General features: G+C 41.3%; 1 protein-coding gene across 24 annotated transcripts in view; it reads right to left on the bottom strand.

Moving 5' to 3' along the window:
- Positions 1-25,222, bottom strand: part of FHIT (fragile histidine triad diadenosine triphosphatase) — a 1,537,641-nt gene that overhangs the window by 160,148 nt on the left and 1,352,271 nt on the right. For 23 of the 24 annotated variants that reach the window (XR_003676743.2, XM_028478555.1, XM_055080195.1 and 20 more), the window contains one exon: positions 14,100-14,168. The exons of the other annotated variant lie outside the window; for it this stretch is intronic. Coding sequence is in view for 22 of the 23 variants with exons in the window: in XM_028478555.1 (XP_028334356.1) it covers positions 14,100-14,168 (69 nt within the window). In the remaining variant the exon portion in view is untranslated. The remainder of the gene's footprint in view (positions 1-14,099; positions 14,169-25,222) is intronic. 24 annotated transcript variants of the gene reach the window in all.

The following is a 25,222-nucleotide window of genomic DNA, read 5'->3' as shown; positions in this document are numbered from 1 at the left end:
TCCAATTCTTACAAGTTATTTAAAGACTATTTGACTCTTCAAGAAGATTTATGATAGGTAAGTTTCAAGACAATTGCTTTCTATATCTAGATGATATTACATAATCCTCAGACATCAGAAATCAAGTCAATTCACAACTAAACTTAAAAGTGCAAATACCAATGCTTTGTGGAACTGTACGATCAGTTTTCTGGAAGCTACTGTGTGACTCTGGAACTGAACTTTTAATTAAAGGGAAGGTGGGAGTTTCAACCATCAGATGGATTCAATTATGGGCTCCCCAATGAAACTCACTGTTCCAAGTGTAGGGAATATTCCCTTTTCAAAAGATTCCATTCTCTCTGCATATTCTGACACTGTGTCTCTGACACTTGCTCTAAGAGAGAATAACTAAACCGTCAAATGCTCTCAGATGGAGAGAAGTGGGTCTTGAGTGGACACAGTGAGACTCAAGGATGTGAACACAATCCCGTGACTGTGTCTCTGTGCGTGTGTATATATACATGTGTGTATATGTGTCTGTGTGTAAACAACTTGCACAAAATTGGTTTTACTAATTTCCTAGACTTTGAGAACATTCTTCTCTCTACCTCAAGTTGGGTATTATTAACCTGGGACTTAAAAAAAATCTCAATAACCCCAATATTAAATGCAAATCTTTAAGGTATCTATGTAAATATTTTAAACTTTTTCTTAGCTAAGAACCTCCCAGGCTTCAGCAGCATTCTCAAAGGTGTCTCTTACCCAACTGGATCAAGAACCACAGCATGTGGGACCCCTAAAAATTAAAGACATTGAAAGTGTATTTAGTGAATCTGCATTAGATGAAGAGCCAGATTCACACTGCTTTTTCGGATTGGTTCCTGGAAGTCCCAGTCACTCAGTGGTGGGGTCACAGCTATGTCTCCATTGCCTGCATGGTTTCCCCTCCCTATTATTCTCATATCCAACTAATTATTCTCCTATTATTTCCAACCATAAAATAAAATTCCAAGAGTTTTAGAATCAGACTTAGTCTCTCTTCCTTTTGAAAAAGACTATTGTTGTCACTTTGAAAACTGTAAATAGCATTCAAGATGACATTCAATTTTAAGTTTGTGCCAACATTTAGTGGAAATGTCTAAGTTTTGAAATAGTAGGGAGCTCACATTCCATCTGGTGTGTTTTCATTTCATCTCCCCTTCTCAGTGAACTTTAAAAGTCAACTGCAGTATCAATATCCTTTCTGCTATGCTAATGTGGCCTCCACGTAGAAATCAAAGGGAAGGAGTCCTCAGGGCAAGTGGTTCTTTCTCAATTGAACTAGTTAGCGTCATGGAATCACAAAGTATCAGAGCTGAAAGTATGCTTAGAGGTGACCTAGATGAGATAAATGCCTCTCAGTTTGAGGAGAGGGAAACTGAGCCCCAGACAAAGGGAACTGACCAGGGTCTCATTAGCCATGGAGCCAGGACATGAGCCTCTACAGGAGGGAAGGAAGGTGGTCATTTCCTTCCCTGAACTTGGCTGGCTCTCTATCACAGCACACTGCCCGGGGTACTTAGGGGTTCCTACTCTCTCCATAGTTACTGTTGCTCATTTCTTATCCATATGAGGCAAGTTAATACTTCAAAGTGATCACTGATGTGTCTTTTCCCTCTTGACCCTCTCCTGGCTGAGTGGAAGTGTCTCTACTGGGTAGCAGGAGTCTCCTGCCTTCACCAACTTGGCTTCTAAGAGCTGAAGGCACTGCCCCAGTGTGAGAGAGAAATAATTCAGGCAGGAATAAGGAGGCAGAATAGCTCTACCTGCCCGTCCCCAGACTTGAAAAAAAGAGTTTCAGACTGGAGAAGGAACAGAGTTAAGAGAGATAAAGCCAGAAAGACAGAGAGTGAGCACACTAGGGCAATGCAATCCAACCCCTTTTCTTCCCCCAAATCCCAGGCTGAATCCTGAGGTTTGCTGATACGTTAGTTTTATATTTGCTGCTGTAACAAATTTCCACAAACTTGGTGGCTTAAAACAACACAAATTTATTATCTAATAGTTCTGGAGGCCAGAAGTCTGAAATGAGTCTCAACCACCTAAAATTAAGATGTCAGCAGGTCTGTGTTCCTTTCTGGAGATGCCAGGGGAAAATCTGTTTTCTTGCCTTTTTCAGCTTCTAGAGGCTGCCTGCATTCCTTGGTTCATGGCCCACTTCTATCTTCAAGGCCAACAATAACCAGTAGATTCTTTCTAATGCTGTATCACTCTTGATACCAAATTTTTCCTTCCCTCTTCCACACGTAAGCACCCTGTGATTATACTAGGCCCACTGGATAATCTGGGAAGATCTTCCTATCTTCAAGTCAGCTGATGAGGGCCTATTTTTAAGGTATCCTTTCCCCTGCCTCTCAGAGCAGGAAGTCAGGGAAAATGTTATCCTGAAGAATATTTTTTCCTAAGAAGTCAGAGAGTGGAAGCCCCAAAAAGGCCATTTCTCTGGGTATTTCAAATTAACTGGTAGGTCAAACGTGACTATCTCCCATGAGGTCCTTTCCAAAACTAAAGTCAATGTCTTTCTGTTCACCACTGGTCTCTGCCAATGAGTAAAAAGGAACATAGAACATCTGCTTTTAAAAAAATGACTCCATGTTTTCTTTACATTACAGAATTATTGTCCATTCATTATATAAAGTTTGGGAAATGCCAAAGAGTATGAAGACAGAAACATGAGTGATCTATGATTCCATTATCCAGCCACAATCCTTTGTAATTACTAGGTACATATGCTTCCATCCTGTTCTTGGTTTACATGCCACTCTTTTCCTCAATATTATATTCCAATCTTTTATGCCATTAAAAATATTTAAAAACACTCATTCATATATATGCATATATACCATTAAAATATATTCTTCTATTATTTGGCATATAAATTATTTCCCAGGTAAAGACTTTTCAAATTAAATAGATAAGTTACTCAAGTTTTATAGGCCCATGCTCTAAGATAATACAGAAAACAACTATGATACAGACAACAACATTTTGAGCCCAGAAGGGGAGAAAATAGAAATAGCTATTAGTCTCTTGGTAGGGTGTTGACACATTTCCAAAATATGAAGGTGCATGTATACTGTTCCATCTTGGATTGGTCTATCTTAGAGAGCTGATGGGGCCCTCACGGGCCATTTAGACAACTAATTTCAAGTGGACTCCAGAGATGGGTACAAGGTCTAGAGCCAGCATTTGTGATTTGATTCTAGAGTTACCAGCAAAGTCTCACTATACCTCTAGACTAAGGCCTGATACTTCAGTTTTAAAATCCCACTCTTTTCCCATCAGGCTTTGCTAGTTTGAAAAACAATTTGTCATCTCAGGAAATGTAACAATGTGAACTACTGTTCTTAGAACCAAGGTACAGGCTCTTCTTGTGCTTTGTTTTTCCTCAGTTCTAGTGAGCAATGATTGACATACATTATTGTAGAAAGGAGGTTTAGACAGGAAGGAAGGTAGGACTCAAAAAAAGGAGGGGGTGTGCAACTGATAAATGAAAGCCATGGAGCTGAAGAATGGGAAAGCGGGGCTCTGAATTCAGAGGGCTGGGGCTTCAGCAGAACAAATATCTCTTGAGAACCTATTCCATTAGACAGTGGGATTTATTGGGTGTGAGGAGGTAGGAAGGACAAAGGTAAAAACCTCTGGGAGTTCACAGAGGCAGCAGAGTGAAAGAGAACTCAGACTCTGGAAACAGAAAGCCTGAATTTGAATCCCAGGTCTGTTTCTTACTCTTTCCGTGACCTCAGAAAAGTTACTAGGTCTTCATGCACCTCAGTTTTCTTATTATCTGTTGGAGGTAAACATAACTCCCTGCTCCCTCTTGTATTTCACTGGATGCATTAATTCACCAGTATGTAATGTCATAATCACACCACATTCTTCCCCTCCACTGGATGGTATGACCAACTGATGACATCTAACCTCTTTTAAAAAGTACCAAGAGATGGAACCCCTTCAAGCTCCCCATGCTCTTGATTTTGAGATGAGTTCTGAAAGAAGAAACTGTTCTAGTGCCCCAAGGAAGGAAGGTAAATGGCAGACACACCATGTGGATGGAAACTGGTTTAAGAAGACAAGTCAGATTGCTTATTTCATGTCATTTCAGGTTGCTGAAAAATATTGAGCCTCCGTTCGTTTTCACATCAACTTGTTAGGGAACTGTGGACCGAAACCACCCACCTTGGCCACGCCCACTTGCCTGAGTTGTCTCAAAACAGGAGGTCCCGATAAGGAACATGGTGCTGCCTCCGAAAAGGAGAATGCGGGAGGGGCCGAAAGAGAGAGGAGATGACCAATCTCCTAGAGTCTTTCACATTGGACTCCATCTTGGCTGAGAGAGGCGTCTGCCACCAGGAAGGACCCTGAGTCAGACTATGGTCCAAGCAAGATGACTGGCCAGACACACCCGGAAACTAACCCCGTTACCATAAAACCTGAGACTGTGAGCCGTGTAGCAGAGCAGTTCTCCTGGGTTCCCTTACCCTGCTGCTCTCCATCCGGGCGCCCCTTACCAATAAAGTCCCTTGCTTTGTCGGCACATGTGTCTCCTCAGACAATTCATTTCCGAATGTTAGAGAAGAGCCCACTCTCGGGCCCTAGAAGGGGTCCCCCTTCCTGCAACAAACTGACATGGCCAAGATTATTGGAGAAGCCAGCTGGAAGGTCATACATGAATTTGACCCAAATGTTCAAAAATTCCTCTTCAATAACTGAAGAGTTTTCTAAGAACCAAAATTCTTTCAAAGGAAAAAGAAGATGCTGGAACAAGGCTTCACTGCACTGCAAAGGTAATATTCTATGAGTTCCTTAGTTACTGCTAATGTAAGAAGGATTTCCAACAGGTTCTGGTGCAGCTGGCCTAGAAGATATTTACGGTCCATTGAGAGTTGTAAGCAAGGACTGTTTCTTTTTGAGGGGGGCAGGGGGAAAGGCAGCAATTTCCTTTTAAATATTTCAGTGTGCTGTCATGACATGAATACACTACAAGGCATGCAAAAGTATTTAAACTGTTCCAGTGCACAAAACCAGCTCAGAAAGGACGACCTTGGGAGTTGTAGAAGCTTGGCTAGAGTGTATTGATGACTTCCTTGTATTAAAAAACAAACAAACAAACAAAAAAACCCACAAAACTATAAAAAGGAGTTATAACAAAGTACCCAGCTGGGGGCTGAGGGGTTAGATCCTAAAAGCAGAGAAAACATCTAACTCTGGAAGATGCCAATTCCTACATTTTAAGCCTTACATACTTGATTAGCAGTCGTGTGTCCAGGGTTAGTGGAAATCTAGGGCATGAGGGGTGTGTGTGTGTGCGTGCGTGTGTGTGTGTGTGTGTGTGTGTGTGTAGTGTGTGTGTAAATGTCTCTAAGGTTGAACAGGGCTCTGGAAACTGTTCAAAGTTTAGCACTGGAAGGCAGAGTCTCTAAGAAAATCACTTTTCTCATTATCCTTGAGTTTTCCATAAAAGGGAAGATAATATTTTCCTCAGACCATAGGCTTTGTAGTCAAACAGACTTTAGTATAAACAAGCCTTGCCACAAGCTGCTTAAAAGGTTAGGCAAACACTTACCCTCCGTGAGGTTTAGCTTAAAGATAATGGTCTTAACGATACTTATCCGTTAAGGTTTATGAAGAATAAAGTAATGTATGCACAGCACCCAGCACAGAGTCCAGCCCATTGTGGACTCTCATTAAATAACAGTAATGAGTTTATTCTAGTTTTCATTAGTCTCCCTAGGAACAAAGATTAAGAACTAGAATTGTTTATTATTGTTAATCTGTTGTCTGTTACTGTTAGCCTAATGCTATTAGATTTTTTTCTCCCCATTTAAATATGGAAAACATGAAAGACATTGAGATTTCAATAGCAAATTCAACATTAAAGAACTTGTAATAAATTACTGTATTGACCCAATGCATAGAATTTAGAGCTATACAGGTATAGGAGCCTTTTCTAGATTTCTTTTTTATTAGAAAGAAAATCAGGCATCTCTCAACTTGCTCCTCTAAATCAGGAGGTCATAAAAATCTCTAAAAAGAACTGCTTGCCATGAAGTTAAAGCAATTTGAAAGACTTAGAATAAGATCCTAAGTCAGAATTTCTTCTTCCTGGAAGAGATTTCCTCACTGTGTCTGAATGTCTGGATAGTGTGGGTTGCATACTTGAGGCAGCTTAAAAGTTTAATGTGCTCACAAATTATTGAGCTGCTATGTCTGTGAAGGCTTCTCACTCACAGGCATGCATGATAACAGTCACAAGCGAGGTCACTGAACTCGTACGATCTCCCCTTAATGTGTTCTTTGGATTTGGAAAATCTCCTGAGTCTCCAGAGAAGGTGGTCTCTGGCCAGTCAGACTCCTCACCCACTCCCGCCAACTCCTTAGAATGCTTCTGACACACCCTCAGGATGATGATGATGATAACGTTAATAATTACACAAATTCTAAAAGCCAGTATTTCCTGAGCATTAACTGTCCACCAGGAATTGTTTCACGGCTTTACATGTAATAACACTTAATTATCACAGCGGCCCCATCACAATCCCCATCACACAGATGAGGGAATTGAGATACAGAAAAAGTTCGGCAACTTGTACAAAAACACAGAGCTGAGAACGAACACCAAGTCTGGAGTCAGAGCCCCAAACTCAACCCCTAGACGATACTGAGTCAAAGGACATTTAATGTGTTTCTCTTCAAAAGTGGAACAAGAAAGTTCAGCCACCTGAGTAATGCGTGATTGGGCCACCCATAGAAAAGTTATAATCTTCAGAAACAGTGATTAACATGGTGGCTTATCTGTCCTCCAAAATTCATGGATTATTTTAGGAGCATCCCTGGTGAAATTAGTAGCAAAAAGATTAAAAAAAAATAAGGTAAACTCTGGGTAGAGGGATCTATCTGGTCATCTTTGAGGTCATTTCATCTTTAAAACTTCAACAAAGTCTTGATCAGGGATGATGGAACCTGACCTAATCGTTTCATGACATAATTCCTATGTTATGATTTTCAGGACCAGGAAAAATAAACTATTGTCCTTTGGATTTGGAGGGCCAGGGTGAAAAAATTGAGAGGTTTTACATCAAATTACACTTTATGAAAACTAATGAAGCTAATTGGATTGAATAAATTCTGGAACCGCACCACCCAATTTGGTAGACACTAACCACATGTAGCTAGTCTGAGATGAGATTTGCTGGAAAAGTAAAATACACATTGGACTTCAAGAACCTATACAAAAAGAGGATATAAATGTCTCACTAATAATGGCTTATATTAGTTACGTGTTGCAATGATAATATTTGGGTTATACTAGGTTAAAAATTATATCATTAAAGTTAATTTCATCTATTTCTTTTCACTCATTTTAACGTGGCTACTAAAACATTTTTAATTACGTATGTAACTCACATTCTATTTCTATTGGGCAGTGCTGCTTTCGAACACAACGTGCAAAGTATGGACTGGGGACATTGATCATAGATAGATGTAACCTGATGGTGACAAAAGAACACCCACATTGTGGGCACCCAAGCTGGGACTCCAAACGCCAGGCTCTGTTTCCAGGGCTCTATGTCCGTTCTCTGAAGCAGGCAATTCAGAGGCCTATTGTTCATCTCTGCTGGAATACGACACATGATAGTTTCAAAGAATGAGCCCTGCTCCAAGCTAAGGGGTAACAGGATTTATTTATAAAGGTTATTTGAAATAAGTTTATCCTTCTTTGTCTAACAAATGACAGATGATAATTGAAAAGCAAAAGCATTTTCAAATGCTTTGGGGCTTTAAAATTGTATTAATTTTTATCTTCACTTCCCCCCTAATTCTTGCTTATTTTGCTTTTCTTCTTTAAGAGAGAGATCAGGTCAAATGTTTGGGGGCTTTTCTCTTTGAGGCTATTATAATTTATTGATATAAATGTGTCAATGTTTAATCCATACCTTTTTTATTCTTGCTGTATTTATCCATTTCTGCTCATAACATATTCCTCCTGTAACTTTTTTTCTATCCCTATTCCCCACACTCTCAATTCTCTAAATAAAATTGATTTGGAAACATTCGTTATACAAAATCTTGATAGTTTGCTTTAGTGGGTCATAGGCTAAACAGTTATCAAAACATTTTGGACACTCTTCTTAAGTGACTCTTCATTGATAGCTATGCCAAGAACCGTGATTATAAACCTAACCAAGACTTTAAAAAATACACAAATGGCACAGTCTTCAAGTCTTGATATTAACTGAGGTTTGACACAATTAATAGCGTCTGAGAACAGAATTGTGAGAAACAGGCAGAAAGACAGAAAGATACCCCAGCAACAAGGATTTCTTGGAGCAGGTATTGTCCACCTTAACTAGCAAGCATCTTATAGATTTCTGCTGGAATATGTCTGTTTGGTGAGACAATTCACTGATGAGGGCACACAACAATGCCTATTTAGAAAATAACGAGGGAGGACCACATAGAACAGTTTGATGGAGTGGTTTTACTTGGTACCATGGATAGACTGATATGTAGTTAATTTTTTCTTGCTTATTTCCCACTAATATGTCGTTGAGCACATTCAGATGAGAGAGGAGAGCAGCTGTGGGAAAACACCCAGGAGTCAGACAATGTTTATAATTACTTCACCCAGGGTGTCAGTTCTCTGGAAGCTGACTCCAGGAAAAACCACAGAGGTGGCATCCTTTGCCTTGAGGCCCATTCTGTAGATACCTGTCCTCTCATCATCAGCTACTCTTCTGCCTTCTTTCATTCTTTATTTCCTCTTAAGTGTCCACTGACTTCATGATATTCTCTGGAGGCCCCCAGCCCACCATCACCACCATAATAGCTTTCCATGCTCCTCAACATTGCACATGTGTAGATTCCATCAAATATGACTAATCTGAATTACATCCTCCCTGAATTCTTATCTCTACTAGGAAAAATGGGTGGGAATATCTTTTAACCAGATAAATGCTACTCTGCTAATTTTATGTTTCCCTTTTCCGAAGGACATAGAGATTTAACTGAGTAATAATCTGACGTAAGTAAGGGTAAATCAGATGTCTACCAAGTTCTTTTATCATTAAAATAGGTATCAAAAGAGCACCCGGAGATCCACTCAGAGAGAATCTGAGGTCACAGATCATTAAATTATCACCCTATATATTTATTTGTTGCTTACATCACATCCAGCTTCTTTGAATTAAAAGTTCTCATGAGTTGAAGAAGAACCGAAGGCGTCTTTAACTTTATTCTTAACAAGAGGTAACAAAGTTTACAATCCGAAATTCTCAAACACTGTAAAACTCACCCCTCAGTATGAGGACATTATTGAACCCAGAGGAAAAAAAGCTAATTAACTGTCTCAGTGAAACATTCCTTCCCTTTTGGAGAGTCAACTGGGGACCCATGGACTTTGAGCCCATTGTCAAATGGTGTGTGAAAGAGATCCAAGTTCAACAATAAATATTATCAGCAATATAATCGTTTTCTCCAGCCCTCAGGGCCAAATGACCTGCATTTTAGCGAACTGATTTCATTCATGCATTGTATTTAGCCAAGCAATTGTTTCCCATGATATGCCTGAACCCACAGTTGCTCTGTCTATGAAATTCATGGTTGAGTTTTTCCAATTGCTGATTGCTAGTCGCACTGGCCTTAATAATAGTCACTTCCTTCGCCCATAATGGGTTTTATATACAGTGCACAGTCACAACCATTCAATGTCACCCATAAACATTTAATGAATTGTCCAATACAGTTATGAGAGTTGCTTATTTGGGACACAGCTAGGGTAAGCCTTACTGAGTTAATGGGACATTCGGCAAGGGGTGTTTCCATCCCCCGCATTAGCTGTACATGCTCTCTTATCTAAGAACCCATTTATGTTATTATCATAATCTTCCTCAACTTGTCAAGATAATGAAGGGTCCACTGAGTTCAGACAAGGCCTCATGTAATTCATGGAAATTTAAATAACATAGATATAGAAAGGGTTTAGGAGCACCATAGAAATAAGATCTGCATGGAGAACCATAAAGAAAGGGCTTTACAAGAGATTCTGCCTTGGAAAGGATGGCGTTTGAACTCGGTTTTGAGGGAGAGAAGAGAGACTAACCCTCTGAAATGAGGAATATAAATTATCCAACAAAATGCACAAAGACACATTCAGGACAGAGAGCTGGAGGAAGAGCAGATGACGATGTACTCAGAAGTGATAATCAAAGTTGGAAAGAAAGGAAGGGAAACTCTTGTGCCTGTTTTCAGCAAATCCCACACCTGTATTTGTTACAGACACGCAAGTTTGGGTTTCAGGGGAGGCAATTTTCTTATCAGCTTTGACATATGCCTACCAGACTTGCTTGGCAGTCAGACGATGTTTATAATTACTTCACCAAGCCCTTCTGATGTGCCACAATTTGCAGCCATCTGTACACTGATTTCTGACCAACAGACTTCACTCCATCGGTGCTCCATTAAATTAACCTCAGAGGGCTGATATCACCATGTCAGAATCCTACCCAGTGTAGCTATGAGTTAATAAATTGACCTTCTGAAAAGCAAGATGTTCTCTCCTTTTAAATTATGTAAGGACTAGTAGGGAATTTCAAGTTCCTCTGTTTCAACACCCTGTTCTTTCAGGTATTCATTCACTTAACAATTGTTTATTTACCTGTTCTATACCAGCTTAGGTCCCTGTTCTCATGGCTTTACAGTGTAGTTGGGGATGCAGGCACTGAATAATACACTAAGAAGTTATTTCAAGTGTGGTAAATGTTATGAAGGAAATAAACATGGAAATACAATAGCCTTATCCTGGAGGGGATAGGGGATTAGCTGTCTTAGATGAGGTGGGGGGGATCAGTAAAAAGGACTCTTTGAGGAGATAATATTTGGACTGAGATTTGGAAGAAGATATGAAGCCACGTGAAGGGGAAGAGAAGATGGAAGACGTTACAGTCAAAGAAAACAACATGTGCAAAGTCCCTGAAGTGGGAACGAGAATTTGACAAAAGCAAGTGGTGAGAAAGAATGAGGCTGAGAGGAGCTGGGGAGGTGGGCAGACCCACTACTGAGGTGAAAGAACTCGCCCAGGACCACAGCATTGTAAATGAGGAAGCAAGGAGGTGAAATGGATGTTACAGATGAGGGGCATACAGACTGGATGTAGGATACTGGGGACGAGTAATATTTGAGTCGTAGAGAGAAGAGGAGTAACCCATGAAATAGGCAAGGATCTCAAACTCAAATGCCTTCAAAGGCCAGGCTGGTATCATAAACAAGTGAGGCAAGCCGGGTAAGAGACAGGGAGTGGTAGTGACCTGGAGAATGAGTGACAGGCCTAATAGCATCCAGACTCATTAAAAAAACATGTTGCAGGCAAAATAAAGCATGCCATTGAAAAATTCTTCACAAGCAAAATAAAACACATATGAGGAGGCGAACAAAGCCCACGGAACATCAATAGGCAACGCCGAGCTGGAGGAAAAGCAGGAATACGGCTGGGAATGAGAAAACTCATTTGAGTGATCTCACATAAGCCAAGGAAGAGTTATATCTTACATTTCCATGAACTGAACAAGAAAGAATATATTTTATTAGGCAGTCACCCGAATGCTGTAACACTAACAACAACAGCAAAAACCCCGCACTATTTGTTACAGAACTTTCGTAACCTAAAAATGGAGGTAACCATCAAATGGTCAGATATGTAAAGACAGGAATCACAGAGCCATGTGGCCCATCCAAGCACTGGATGGAGAAGTCCTCCTGAAGAATCATGGTCATTCATTCTGTGCTTGCATGGGTCCAGGGATGGGAAGCCCCCTCCCTCACAAGGCCCTCTAAGTATTCAGAAGTTTCTATCAATTTGATATGTTGTTATGTGGAACTGATACCCGACTCCTTGATGCCTAACAGTTTCAGATCTGCTCTCTGGAGCCACACAGAACAGCTTTGATACCTTTTCTACCTGCCGGCCCTTCAGATACTTAGAAAGAGTGACCCTGTCACAGCCTTCCCTCTACAAGCTTTCCCTTCTTCAGACAACACATCTTCACCTTCAACGACTCCCCAAGGTAACTGTTTCCAGGCTCTGTCATCCTAATCACCTTTCTGTGAACCTTCTCCGATTTGTCACCATCCCTCTTAAAACAGTGCCCAGGGAGAATACGACATTCCTAGCCAAGTGATAATCTAGAGCTTCTCCAGGCATCATCTTCTATTTCTGCAGCAGTAGGAATACGATTACGTTTTACGGAGCTCAGTCTCCTGCTGTCCCTGCCCCTACTTCTCACCCTCCCAGGCAGTGTGTTTGTTGTATTTCATGGAGAGATGCATAATCCGGGCTGAGTACTACCATCAGTATAAGGAATGCCGCCCCTCATCACTCCATCGTTTCTGATTAAGGTCACTCAGTCTAATGTCCATTACATCTTGTACCAATAACGCCCGTGCCATGCCTCATGTTTCTCGTGCTGCTTTCTAGGCATTCTCTTATTATGCGCTCACACTGGAGACGTATTTTTGCACAAAGAGTAAGAAGAATCTCAGAGTGAGCAGTTTAAGACAGAGGGAAAATTGGAAATCTGACCCTTGAAAAGAGTGCTGGATGGGGGCATCCAATGACCTGGCTTCCAATCCAGGTTTTCCATTTACTCACCGTTGCTGGTTTTTTAAAAACCAAACAAATAATGGTAATAAGAACAGAAACAGTCAATTATTTATCAATGCTTAGTATGTACCAATGCCTGTAATAAGCTTTTCATGTATAGTATGTCATATATTACATGCAACCACCTTTTGAAGTGTATGTATTATATGTTACCTACATTTTAAAGAAAAGGGGATTAAAACACAGGGTTTAAGTGACTTGTCCAACATCACACAATCCCAGTACGTGGCATTGGGATTTGAACCTAATTCTGCCTGTCTCCGAAGTTCAACATCTTCAAATCTCATACCACAATCTCCCTTAGCGGGTACTTACGACTTAGCAATTAATGGGGAAAAAGAAAACTCTTTTAGCAATTACTTCTCCTGAGAAGCTTCTCCTAACGGGTAGGAGAGAGGGACATGTGTTGCTTCACCTGTGAGGCTGGAGACACTGGGAGAGTGTACGCGAGAGAGCAAAAGAGTGTGGATGAGAGAAAGGCCACACACCAACCTCAGCCTTGGACGTCATGTCTCAAACTGGGCTGAAATGTAGCCCTGCAGCTTCTGTCACAAGCACATTTGGAATATAAACAAGATTTCAAGGGGACAGTTCAGCCCAAGAAAACAGTGTTTTCACCTTTCCAACCAAGCACTCCGGAGCCCCACTGCCATCAGATCAGCTCTTACATGTGGGGAACATAGGTGCGCTCTCCTTGCTGAAAGAAGTATTTAAACTGAAATTATCTTCTGACATTTTACACCAGCATATCCATTATAGGGTCTACACTCCGCATAGCACAGACAGACATCTGAAGGTTCTCATGTAGATGCGGTCCTAGGAGCAGATCACCTGGCTCTTACTGCTCATCTTTATAGTGGTTTCACACTTATATCTTTGAACGGAAGTAATAAGTTAACTGCTAAATGCTTATGACGCAGGGGTTACACTCATCATTCAAACCAACCTAGTTTCTGCTGACCATAATTCAAAGTTCCACTCTGAATAAATGCTATTAGGAGAGACAAGCTGAGTTCCAAAGTGGTTTTAAAATTAAATGTGGTATTCAACTAAAAAAAGAAGAAATCAAATATCAATCTGCTTGATTTCCATTGGTGGCACTCTAGATTATCTCCTACGGAACCTCTGGGCTGTATCTCCATGAAAATGTTCAGTGCCTTGGTAAATGACAGGACAGAAATCACAAAGACACTTGCTTTCTGCCAGATTACATTTGAAAAAGAAAATCATTATAATTCATTTGCCTTCAGTTTGTGCAATGGCCCTTCGTGGCTCCTTGGTCTCTACTGCTACTTCCCAAGTCTTATTGGGTAGAATCCCATTTAGGACCATATATCCAGGGTTCCTGCTTCATTAGGTTGATTTCGTCACACTTCCAGCCCGGATGATCAAACAATAAGATCAAGGAGAGCAGACCTACCTCATCATAGATGCTGTCATTCCTGCGAAAGTCTCCAGCCTTCCTTGGGAGAACGTGGATGTGAACGTGCTGAAAAAGTACAAAGAAGAAACAATAAAATGTGATTATCTCCCCATATATTTCTAGACTTGATAGTGACGGTCCCATGAAGTCCAATTCCTCCACATTGGCTCCTGCTGGATTATTTTTCAGAGGAAGATGATGATCACCTTCAGTAACTATATCTGAAATCTGCAGAGAATAGAGGCTCAAAACAAGAGAGGACAATGCGGTGGCATATATGAGAGCGTGAGTGAAATGCCAGTGTTTTAGGGGCTCTGTGGAATTATTCATAGTTGTCAGTCTTGGTTCTATTTAGCCAGTGCTCTGAAATGACAGCATGTCTTAAAAGGTGACCATAGGAACTCTGAAACTGACAAGAAATAAGAATTGGCTAATAGAGAACTGCATACATAAGTAAAGAGCAGAGGAGCGAAAGTAGAAAGGAGTATGGAGCAAGTTACAGAACCGGGGCTTCAAATAATAATCATATAATAGTAACATCAATAGTTCTCACTTATTAAGTGTTGAGTTACTATGATAAGAAAGCTTTTATCTCATTTAATGATCCGAATAATCCCCTGAGGCAAGTTCTACTACGATCTCCATTTTACAGATGAGGAAATCTATGCTCAGAGAGGTCAAAGCCCCAGAGGAAGTGGTAGAGTCAGCACAGGAAGCCAGCCCATCTGGCTCTTAGCACCACATTCTTTGTCAGCACATAACACTGATTCTGTGAAGTTAATCTTTTAAACAGTCCATTTCTCTAGTCTACTAAAGCACCCAGGTAATATACATAGCAATGTTATTATGCAGAGATCTTGAGTCAAGGCACACAGCATATCGAATTCAATATCCTTCAAGGCTAAACTGCCATTTAAAAGTTTTATTTCCAAAGAGCCTCTACTGTACCTCACCCGAAGTTAAACCTCACTCCTGCACTTGAGCTACGTTCACAAACCAGGGGGAGGAATGTGAAAAGGAAAAGCCTAAAGGTGGACAGGCAGACAAAGAATCAAACCTAGTCTCCGATGATCACACCCACCCCTTCTTGATTACAGTGATCAGGCTCCAAGCCTCCAAGCCTCCAAAGGGCCTCCGGAGAATGTGAGATTAAGTGTCCCTGTGGCTTTGCTGCATGAGGAGGGGAAAATGATATGCTATTAAAGCAGAGGCAGGGAACAAGGCGGTCCAAGGTGAATAAAGCAGAGAGGAGCTTCACATCAGCCCCTGAGCACATGGTCCCCAAAGAGTGACATGTTTTTCCCAGAATATTCTCCAGTTAATGATGAAGCCAGTCATGGATTCCTCAGCAACTGGGACGAGTGCGTGCCTAAGTCACAAAGACTATGTGAGCAGAGGGAGACAGGGAGAAAAAACAAACAGGGAAAAATACATCACAAACTACCCATGGAAACAAACTCTTAGAAGGAAGCAGTGCGGGAGAAACCCAGGCTGAAAGTGATCGATGCACATGGGCTAGTTGACTTAATAGCAAGACGGCAAAACTGCCACAGTACATGGAAATAGCCCACCCTTAAAAGAAGGCGTACTCAATCTTTACTTCCCAAACCTGCAGCTACCCTTTCCCCCTCTTTCTTCCCTCTTTTCCTCCTTTCCTCCTTCTTTCTTCCCTTCCTCCCTCCCTCCTTTCCTTCCTTTCTTCCTTATATCTATCCATCCATCCATCCATCTATCCATCCATCCATCCATCCACCCACCCACCATCTCCCTTGGACCTTTCAATAATCAGGTATTCCAGACCAGTGTTCTGCAGCCAAACTGCCTAATGCAAATCCTGGACCTACCACTTACTAGCTCTTTGGTCTTGCCTCATAAGGCCTATATCTCAGTATCCTCATCTATAAGGGGGGTTGCAACCGTTTCGATCTCACAGAGTTGTTAAGAGGGTCAGATCTGCCAACCATGTCCCTAACATGCTGCTTAGCACATACTTAATACCTACAACTGCAGCAGTATTACTCTTACTTTTTATTTATGTTTATTTATTTATTTTTTAATCAGCAGATAGAGATCACACTCAGGGGTTGGTTCCCACACCAGCAGGGAAGGTACTTAAGAAGCTCCTTGAATGGGACATGGTTAAAGTTACTCTGTTGCTAAAGCTTATTTCTGTTGCTTTGACTAGTGGTTCTCAAATCTGAGTATGCACCCGGGGCCTGGTGAAACACAGATCGCCAGGCCCCTAGAATTCGCATTTCTTACAAACTCCCAGTGATATCAATGTTGCTGGTCCAGCGCCATACTTAGACAGCCACAACCATGGTTCACAGGATCCATCTGGTTCCTGACCTCCTCTCCTGAAAATGTGCTAATGTAAGCACCAAGGTCACTCACTGTTTGGCCTGCCCTGTTGCATTATGGGAGACCTATTACTGAATGCTTCCTCGACTTCCCGCTCTCTGGTCACCCTCTGTGCCTTGTCCTTATGAATATGTCTGTTCTTGTCCACTAATGACATACAGGTGGCTGTGAACTTACATTAGGGAAACCTCCTGGGTCCAGGCCCATCCCACACCACTTTTTCTTTACCTTGTTCTCCTGGGTTAGTGTTCAGGGCTATTTCTATAGGCTCTGTTACCACTCAGTCCTGGAATTGCCACCCTTGATCATTGGTAACCACTTTAAATTCACTGTGACACTGATGACAGTAAACAGCTCACTGTATAGGTGATTTTCCCCAAGGGCATAGCTCTCAACACAGCCTGATAGCTTGACTTAAATTCTTAAGTGACAGACTGATCACAAGATCCTGACAAACCACTCAACTTCTCAGAAAAGGGAAATCACCATAAAGCCTGCCCAAAACCTCGCTGTCGTGAAGGAATACCATTGCCATGGCCTTCCAATAGAATGGCATTCTGATAAAACCCCCATGAACAGCACATACGGAGATAATTCGACATAATTCGTTCTTCATATTGAACTTCGGTGATCACAATTGACTTTGTTAAGTGCTAACAAAACCTCTGATTAAATTTGACAGTATAGCTGCTTGAGTGGGAAGAGTATTTTTTAAAATCCATGATGCACTGCATACCAAAAAAGTTTTCATGGTCAACTAAAATTCCACAATGCTCACTAGCACAGTGTCAGAGAAGACCCACTCAAAAGACACATGGTTAAATTTGTTTAAATGGCAATCCAGAAACTTATTTAATTATGGAGATCTCCACTCTTTATTCATATAACATCTCTTTACATGTTTCTAACATTTATCACTTTCATGCAAAAATATTTAGAACCAAGTTCTAGCCTAGAAACCAGGGATATAGTAATGAACAAGACCAAGTCCCTGCCTCCATAGGGCTACAATGCAAAGGGTGATACAGAAAATAAGCAAGGAAATAAATCTACAATTTAGTTTCAGGTGGATATAAGTGTCCTGCAAAAAAAACTGAGTGCGCAGAGCTAAAAATTCAGAACTGGGACACTTCAACATTTGCATTTTGGGGAGAGAAAAAGCAGGATTCAGATTAAGGATACAGCAAAGAAGGAGGCGAATCCAGAGAGGGTAAGTTCTGAGACTGACGGAAGAAGTAATTTCAAGGAGTGTATCATCAACAGTCAGCACTGTTGAAAGCTGGAGTTGGTTTCCATGAAACTGGGAGAATAAAACTTAACTAAAAAGCACATGACAAGATGCTCAACATCATCAATCATTAGTAAAATGAAAATAAAGACCACACTGAGATGTCACTTAGCAGTCAATAGAATGGCAATATTAAAAAAAGAAAATAACAAGTGTGGATGAGAATGTGGAGAATTAGAGCATTCACAGGCTGTTGGTGAAAATGTAAAATGATGCCACTGTTTTGGAAAATAGTTCGGCACTTCCTCAAAAAGTTAAACATAGAGTTACCATATGATTCAGGATTGTACTCCTAAGTACGTACCCAAAAGATCTGAAAACAGGTCCACACAAAAACTTGTATATGAATATTTACAGCAGTATTATACATAATAGCCAAACAGGGAAAACAACCCATATGCCCATCAAGTAGTGAATGTATAAACAAAATGTGGTATAGCCAGACAGTGGAATATGATTTGGCCATAAAAAGGAGTGAAGTACTGCTAAGTGAAAGAATTATGCTAAGTGAGTTATGCTAAGTGAAAGAAGCCAGACACAAAAGTCCAGATATATCATTCTGTTTATATGAATGCCCAGTATAGGCAAATTCATAGAGATAGAAAGTAAATTAGCAGTTGCCGGGGGAATGGGGAGTGACTGCTAATGGACATGACGTTTCTTTAGGGGATGATGAATTTATTCTAAAATTAGATAGTCACGATGGTTGCACAACTTTGTGAATATACTAGAAAAACATGGAACTGTATACTTTAAAGAGAGTGAATTTTATGGTATGTGAATTATATTTCCATAAAACTGATATTTAAAAAAAAACTGAAGTGGATTTTTTTTTTTCTGAAGAGGACTTAAGAGAGAGTAGAAGGTGAAGAAAAGGAGATAAATAAGCACAGATAACTTTTCCAAGGAAAAGGAGTTTCACAAAGAAATCCATGGCAGCAGTTGCAGAGGGGGGAGAAAATCACTTGTGAGGAAATACGGGTTTAAGTTTCCTGAGTCTACTAGTTTCTACAATTATTATTATTATCCTTAGTAGTAGTAATTGTTGTTAATATTTAACGAAAGATCACTACATATCAGTCCCTGGGTTGATTTACGTCATTATTTCAATTAACCCTTACAATGCTGCCTAGAGGTTGTTAATAAATGCATCACCATTTCCAAGAGACAAAATAGACCAAAGAGGTTAAACAACGTGGCCAAGCTCCTGAAGGCAGTGACCAGGAGGTGAAATCTGAACCTGAGTCTGCCATCAGACACTGGAGCATTTGCTCTTCACCACCAAGTGACACGATCTCTCAGGAGGCCACCCTGCCTCTCCGGATTCCAAATATAAGGACACCTCTTCGCCATGGCCTCTTGATGCCTCTGCCAGCTCCATGATTTCTCAGTAATGTCTTTGATCACATCTGCAAGTTCTTTCGGACTTGCATCCCTCAGGGGATGGAACCTGCCTTTGCGCAGAGATCTCAATTCACTTAAAGCAAGGATGTTATCTCCTAAGTCCCATTTCCACCTTCCATCTTCCTAGTTCAAAGTCATGCCATATATAAATATAGATTAACCAAGTTGTTCAATGTCAAGTCTTTTGTCCCCCCCAATTTATTAATTGTATGTAGTTTGCACCAAGCAGTAGATCCACCCTTTCCTGGCTCATCTGCTTGAGTAAATTTTATCTTTTAAAGCCCTTTCCGTTATCCTTTTCTCCAAATGTAGAGTCTCTCTCAGTGTTAATACCTTAACAACATTTTTATAGGTCCCGCCTCTTTTGCACGATCTGTGTGTCTCCTTCCATCCTCTTGAACACATCTACTTTACCCCATACTCACCTGAGGATGGTCAGTAGAGTCACACTGATGCGTTCTGTCCTTGTCGGAACATATTCTAATTTGTCTATAAGGGATAAAATCATGGCGGGGAAAGGGCAGGGAAGACTAGAGACAGAGAGCTACCCTGCTCCATAACTAGGGTCCAGCAACCTCCACCAGTTGCCCCAGTATGAATCCCTCTCCCTCAGATTAATGAGTAATCACAGAAGGCAAGTCTGATTCTGAAGGAAAACAAAAACACTGCTTTGGGAGGCAGAAAGTGGACCCTCCAGTATGTCCACATCCTAATCCCGGGGCTGATGAATATGTTAGGTTGTATGGCAACGAAAAATTACAGTTGCAGGAGGATTAGCATTGTTACCAGCTGACCTTAAAACAGGGAGAGTATGAATGACCCTGAATTATCCACCTGCACCATATGTAATCACAAGGGTCCTTAAAAGTGGAAGAAGGTGAACATCGCCAAAATTTAAACTTTGTGCTTCAAAGGATACAGTCAAGAAAGTGAAAAGGTAACCCATGGAATTGGAGAAAAATTATTTTGCAAATCATCCATCTGATAAGGGACTTGTATCTAAGACATACAAAGAACTACTACAACTCAGTAATAAAAAGACAAAAAACCCAACTAAGAAAATGGGCAGCGGATGAATAGGCTTTTCTCCAAAGAAGATGTGTAAATGGCCAATAAGCAGAGGAACGGAGTTAGAAGGCCATCCCTTCAAAACAACTTCATGAGAGTCTGCCTCCCTCCCTCCCTCCCTCCCCTCTTTGTTTTCCCCCCTTATAGGCAGATAAGAATACTTAAAACCAGCAGAAATCAGATTTCCCAGCATGAAACATATTACTAGTGAGGGGTCATATAATTTATCGTCCAAAGAGGAATTTGGGGAGTGAAAGGAGGCATTGTTCATCACTACACTGGCCTGTTTCTAACTATAGATGGGCCCCGACTTACGATGGTTCTACTTAAAATTTTCTAACTTTATGATGGTGCAAATGTAATAAGTAGAAACCATACTTTGAATTTTGAATTTTGATCTTTTCCCAGGCTCGCGGCGATATGTGGGTCCATACTCTCTCGTGATGCTGGGCAGTGGCAGCCGCCACAGCTCCCGGTCAGCCACTGGATCACAAGGGTAAACAACAAATACACTGACAACCATCTGTACCTAGACAACCACTCTGTTTTTCACTTTCAGTATAGTATTCAATAAGGTCCATGAGCTATTCAACACTTCAGTATAAAATAGGCTTTGTGTTAGATGATTTTTCCCAGCTGTAGGTGAATGTAAGTGTTCCCAGCACATTTAAGGCAGGCTGCTAAGCTATGATGTTCTATAGGTTATGTATATTAAATGTATTTTCACCTTAATGATATTTTCAACTTACGATCGGTTTACTGGGATGTCACCCTGTTGTAAGTCGACGAAGATACATATACATCTAAACCCAGACTCTTTCAAATAAACCAGGACATACACTCACCCAAATATTATTTAATTGGGAAGGATGATAGCCTTCCCCTCAACCTGGCTTAGAATCCCAGATCTGCCACTTTGACCAGTTTGGTGACCTCGGACAATTTACTTACTCTCTGTAAGCCTCCGTTTCCTCATCTGCTGCAATGGACACAGTAACATTTCCTATGTCTCAGTGTTTTGGTGAGAATGTGATAATGCATATAGAGCCTTATGCACAGTTAATGGGACGCAGTGCTCTCACGTAAATGGTAGCAAATGTTATCATTGATAATGACTTAAAAATGGGTAGATGAATGGTGTGAAAGTACTATAATGTGTAAGTCAAGTTTTTTTACCTTATGAGAAAGAAAAGACTAAATGGTGTGTCCGTGTTTTCTCTATAGAAAAGAAGTGGACTAAATTCGGGGGATTCTTCAAATAACAGATGAAATAGCCCCCATCTCTTTAGATGCTAGGACTGCATCACTCCTATTGTTCAAATGACAGCCTCAGAGTAGTGGCTGATGCATTTATTTCCACATCTTTGTTACCGTCAGGGAGGAAGAAAACTTTCCTCTACCCTTCTAGGTTCTTCTGGCTGCTCTAAGAATTAAACTGACATAAGACAGATTAACAGGAGAAAATCAAATTTAATATTGTACATACGGGAACCGAATATATATGAGAGGTACAGAGACAGAACACTAAAAGGAGGTAAATATGCTGTCCTGAGCTAAGGAAGGGGATAGGGGACTGGGGCTTCCAAGGACAGGAGGGTCATTCACAGGACGATGAGAAGAAGAGCAAAGTTTGGTAATTAGATGTCGGCCCTGCTATATAGATGGGGAAATTTAGATAAAATTTATCTTTGGTAATAACTCTTTTTCTGGGAAAAATCCCCAGTTGAAATTCTTCTAGGTAGTTAAGGGAGGGGAAGTAGTTTCTCTTGAGCCCACAGGGTCTCCATTGCCTTTAGCTCAAACAGAATCCACGTGCCAAAGCGCACATCTTGGGGAGGTCTGTTCTGAACGCTTACATTACCTAGATTATATACTTAAGCCTCTAGTACAAAAGAAGCCTGGGACTTCTTTTTGAGACAGTAAATGGTTCTATTTGATGAAAAGAGGGTGTTCTACCCTTTGGAAGTCAGGGAGAGGTAGGAGGTAGACACCAAAAATCTACAGTAATTTGAGAGTTACAATCTACTGGAGGAAGCCAAAGAAGTGAAAAACTACAGGCAAGATAATGGGAAGGGAGACTGTGTTAATGCCTCATGCCCAGATGTTTCACTGCACATGGCAGGAACTCTACCACCATTCTTCCCTTTAATTCACTCGCTAAAGGAAAATGGAAGAAGCCGCTTGAACTGTAATTGTCTCTTGATGTTCCCGTTTGAGTCTACTACACAAACAGTAGGGAGATTTCTCCTTTTGTTCTGTTTACTGTAGTAGGTTTAAAAAAAAAAAAAAAAGAGGAGGAGGAGGAGCAGTTCTCCCAGCATCTGCTTTCTTAATTGGTAGTGATTTCCTTGCCCCCAAAAGCGAGTGGTTTTTAAATGAAGTGGGTACATTCTCATAAGCAACATCGCTGTCTTATAAATGTATCGTTAAAACAGGACAGGTGATGGAACGATGACCATAGCTCCCATTTCCTCCTCAGGGTGAGCGGCCTATATACTATTCATCTTTTATTTTTCTTCTCATTTGCAGTCAGTTCTTCCTTTACTTTACCAAGACAAATGATAGAAAAGGTGAGTTTTCTTCCCCTATGTCCTCTTTTGAATTTGTGAGCAATGGGTAAGGAAGTTAATCTACTTTTAATCTGTTCTTCCTGTTCTAAATTTTAGTGGGAGAACACCTTAAAACAAAGAAAACAAATCTCTCCTGGGTTTACCCACTACCTATTACAGCATCTTGTGATCCAGTACTTCGCAGTGAAGATGAGCTACTCGTGTGTGCAGTGTGGAAGGTGGGGGAAACTGATTGGCAAAATAGATGCACTGACACTAGCTCATGTTTGTTCAGTTCCCTGGGCTTCTCTTCTTGTGGAGGGGGAATTGAAGAAGAGCCTGCCAATCATTTCCACCTTGTGAGCTTACAGCCCAAAGGAAAAGACACATGTTCAGGCTTTCAGAGTTCAGCGACACTTCTATACAGCATCAGATTCCATCAGCTTGCTTGTATTTGACTTGAAAAGACCTTAATTTTTTTAAAATTTGAAATTTAAAGCTGCTTGGTCACTAAAAGCTCCTTTGAACTCTCATTGTGGTTTGGAGCCATAGATCATGAAAGCTGTGCTTCTCAGAGGATGTACTGCACTCGTACATCACTGGAGCACCATCCCTCTCATGATACATTATTACAATTCCCAACTGGAACACCACCAGTGATGTACGGCTTCAAAACACAACCGTTAAGCCACGAAACTCCACAGGGTCTCAACAAAGTCGGAGATGTTTTTGAAACTGAATTGGTTCTTTATCTTTTACCTTTTTTTAAAGTTTCTCAGTTTGATTGGGACAATTGGAGCACTCGGAAAATTGTGTTTCCTCTGTCTCATGAAAGGCACACCAGCTGCAATATGCTACAGGAAGGAACTTGCTAACACGAGGGCCAGAAACCATCACTGTGCCTGTGCCTTTTGACAGACAGCTACTTTTATTCCTGAGTCAAACATGTCAAGGTGTCCTCAAGGCCCTTGAGGAGAAGCAGTCCCAGGGCCATTTATTTTGGAACTTAGTAGCTGTAGTGTTTTCACACTGACCCTAAATTTTGCAGCAGAAGGTGAGGCCTCCCCAAACCAACTGAGGACGAATCCAACCAGGAAGAAGACATGAGCTTTGGGGTGGGTGATGGTCTGGAGTGGAATCTATTTAGCAAGGCTCGCTGCAGAACCGAGCCTTCTGCTTTATAGCAGAAGCGGATTGTCAAACATATTTTCTAAACTACTATCATGTAACATAGTGATAATAAAATCTACTGAACATTTGGAACATGCCAGCATTGGTCTAAGCACTATATCTACTTGTTTCATATAATCCACACAATAATTTTACGTGTTAGAATACTGGTTTTTCTCTCCACTTGAAAGATGGAGAGATAAAGAAATGGAGGCCTTGGGAGGCGGAGTGAATAGGTTTTCTCAGCGCCAAAGCCCAGGGGCGACACTTCCTACTGGCACCTGCGGTGTAGGTGTAGTGAAACACAGCCCAGCAGGAGGGATCGTCCCTGTGCTCCGCATACTACTCACCCTCAGGACACTGAGCAGTTGTGCAAGAGAGGCCCATGAGAGAACAGATGCCTCACAAATTTGAGAGAGATCTTGTAAAATATTATCATCTTTTGGCTCATGATTGATTTTCAAAGTGACCACAACAGCTTCAAGTTCTTAAAACTGTTCAGCAAGAAGACAGTAGAATTTGCAATCATTGCCCTTGAAAAAGCTGACCAACTCAAGCAAGATCTGCAAAACCATGATAATCCTCAAATATGGTCATTCCTACAACATTAGGTCATGCTCCTGCAACAAGGCAAGTGGAAGCCCAGGCAGACCCTTCCAGGGTAGAGTCTTCCTGTCCAGTCACACAGGCAGGAGGTCAGAGGTCCTTTGTGAAACTGGTTCTGTTTGCTGCCTTGCAGGGAAAGCGCCTTAGTGCTACTTCCAGTAAAACAACTTTCAAGAGATAGAAGAATGTTTCAGGATTTGTCACCCTTGTATTTTACGAGCTACCACTGTAGCTGCTGTGTTTATATATTCTCGGTAGAAAAAATTATAAAGGAACTCCCTCCATGTGAAGTTCCTTTCCCTCCTTCTTCCTCTCAGTTTTGTTTTTGTTTGTTTGTTTTGCGCTACGCCGGCCTCTCACTGTTGCGGCCTCGGGATCTTCCCGGACCAGGGCACGAACCCGTATCCCCTGCTCGGCAGGGGGACTCTCAACCACTGCGCCACCAGGGAAGCCCTTCTTCACAGTTTTTAAGAGCCAGTTCAGATGTCACGTCTTCTGTGTAGCCTTCAGACTCTCCAGGGTTCCTCTGATTCTTTTTTTTTATTTTTTTTTTGCGGTATGCGGGTCTCTCGCTGTTGTGGCCTCTCCCGTCGCGGAGCACAGGCTCCGGACGCGCAGGCTCAGCGGCCATGGCTCACGGGCCCAGCCGCTCCGCGGCATGTGGGGTCTTCCCG

Source organism: Physeter macrocephalus, chromosome 18 (genome assembly GCF_002837175.3).
Source record: "Physeter macrocephalus isolate SW-GA chromosome 18, ASM283717v5, whole genome shotgun sequence".
NCBI classification, from domain to species: domain Eukaryota; kingdom Metazoa; phylum Chordata; class Mammalia; order Artiodactyla; family Physeteridae; genus Physeter; species Physeter macrocephalus.
Note: the sequence above shows the minus strand (reverse complement) of the source record. Positions and strands in the feature narration are given on the sequence as shown.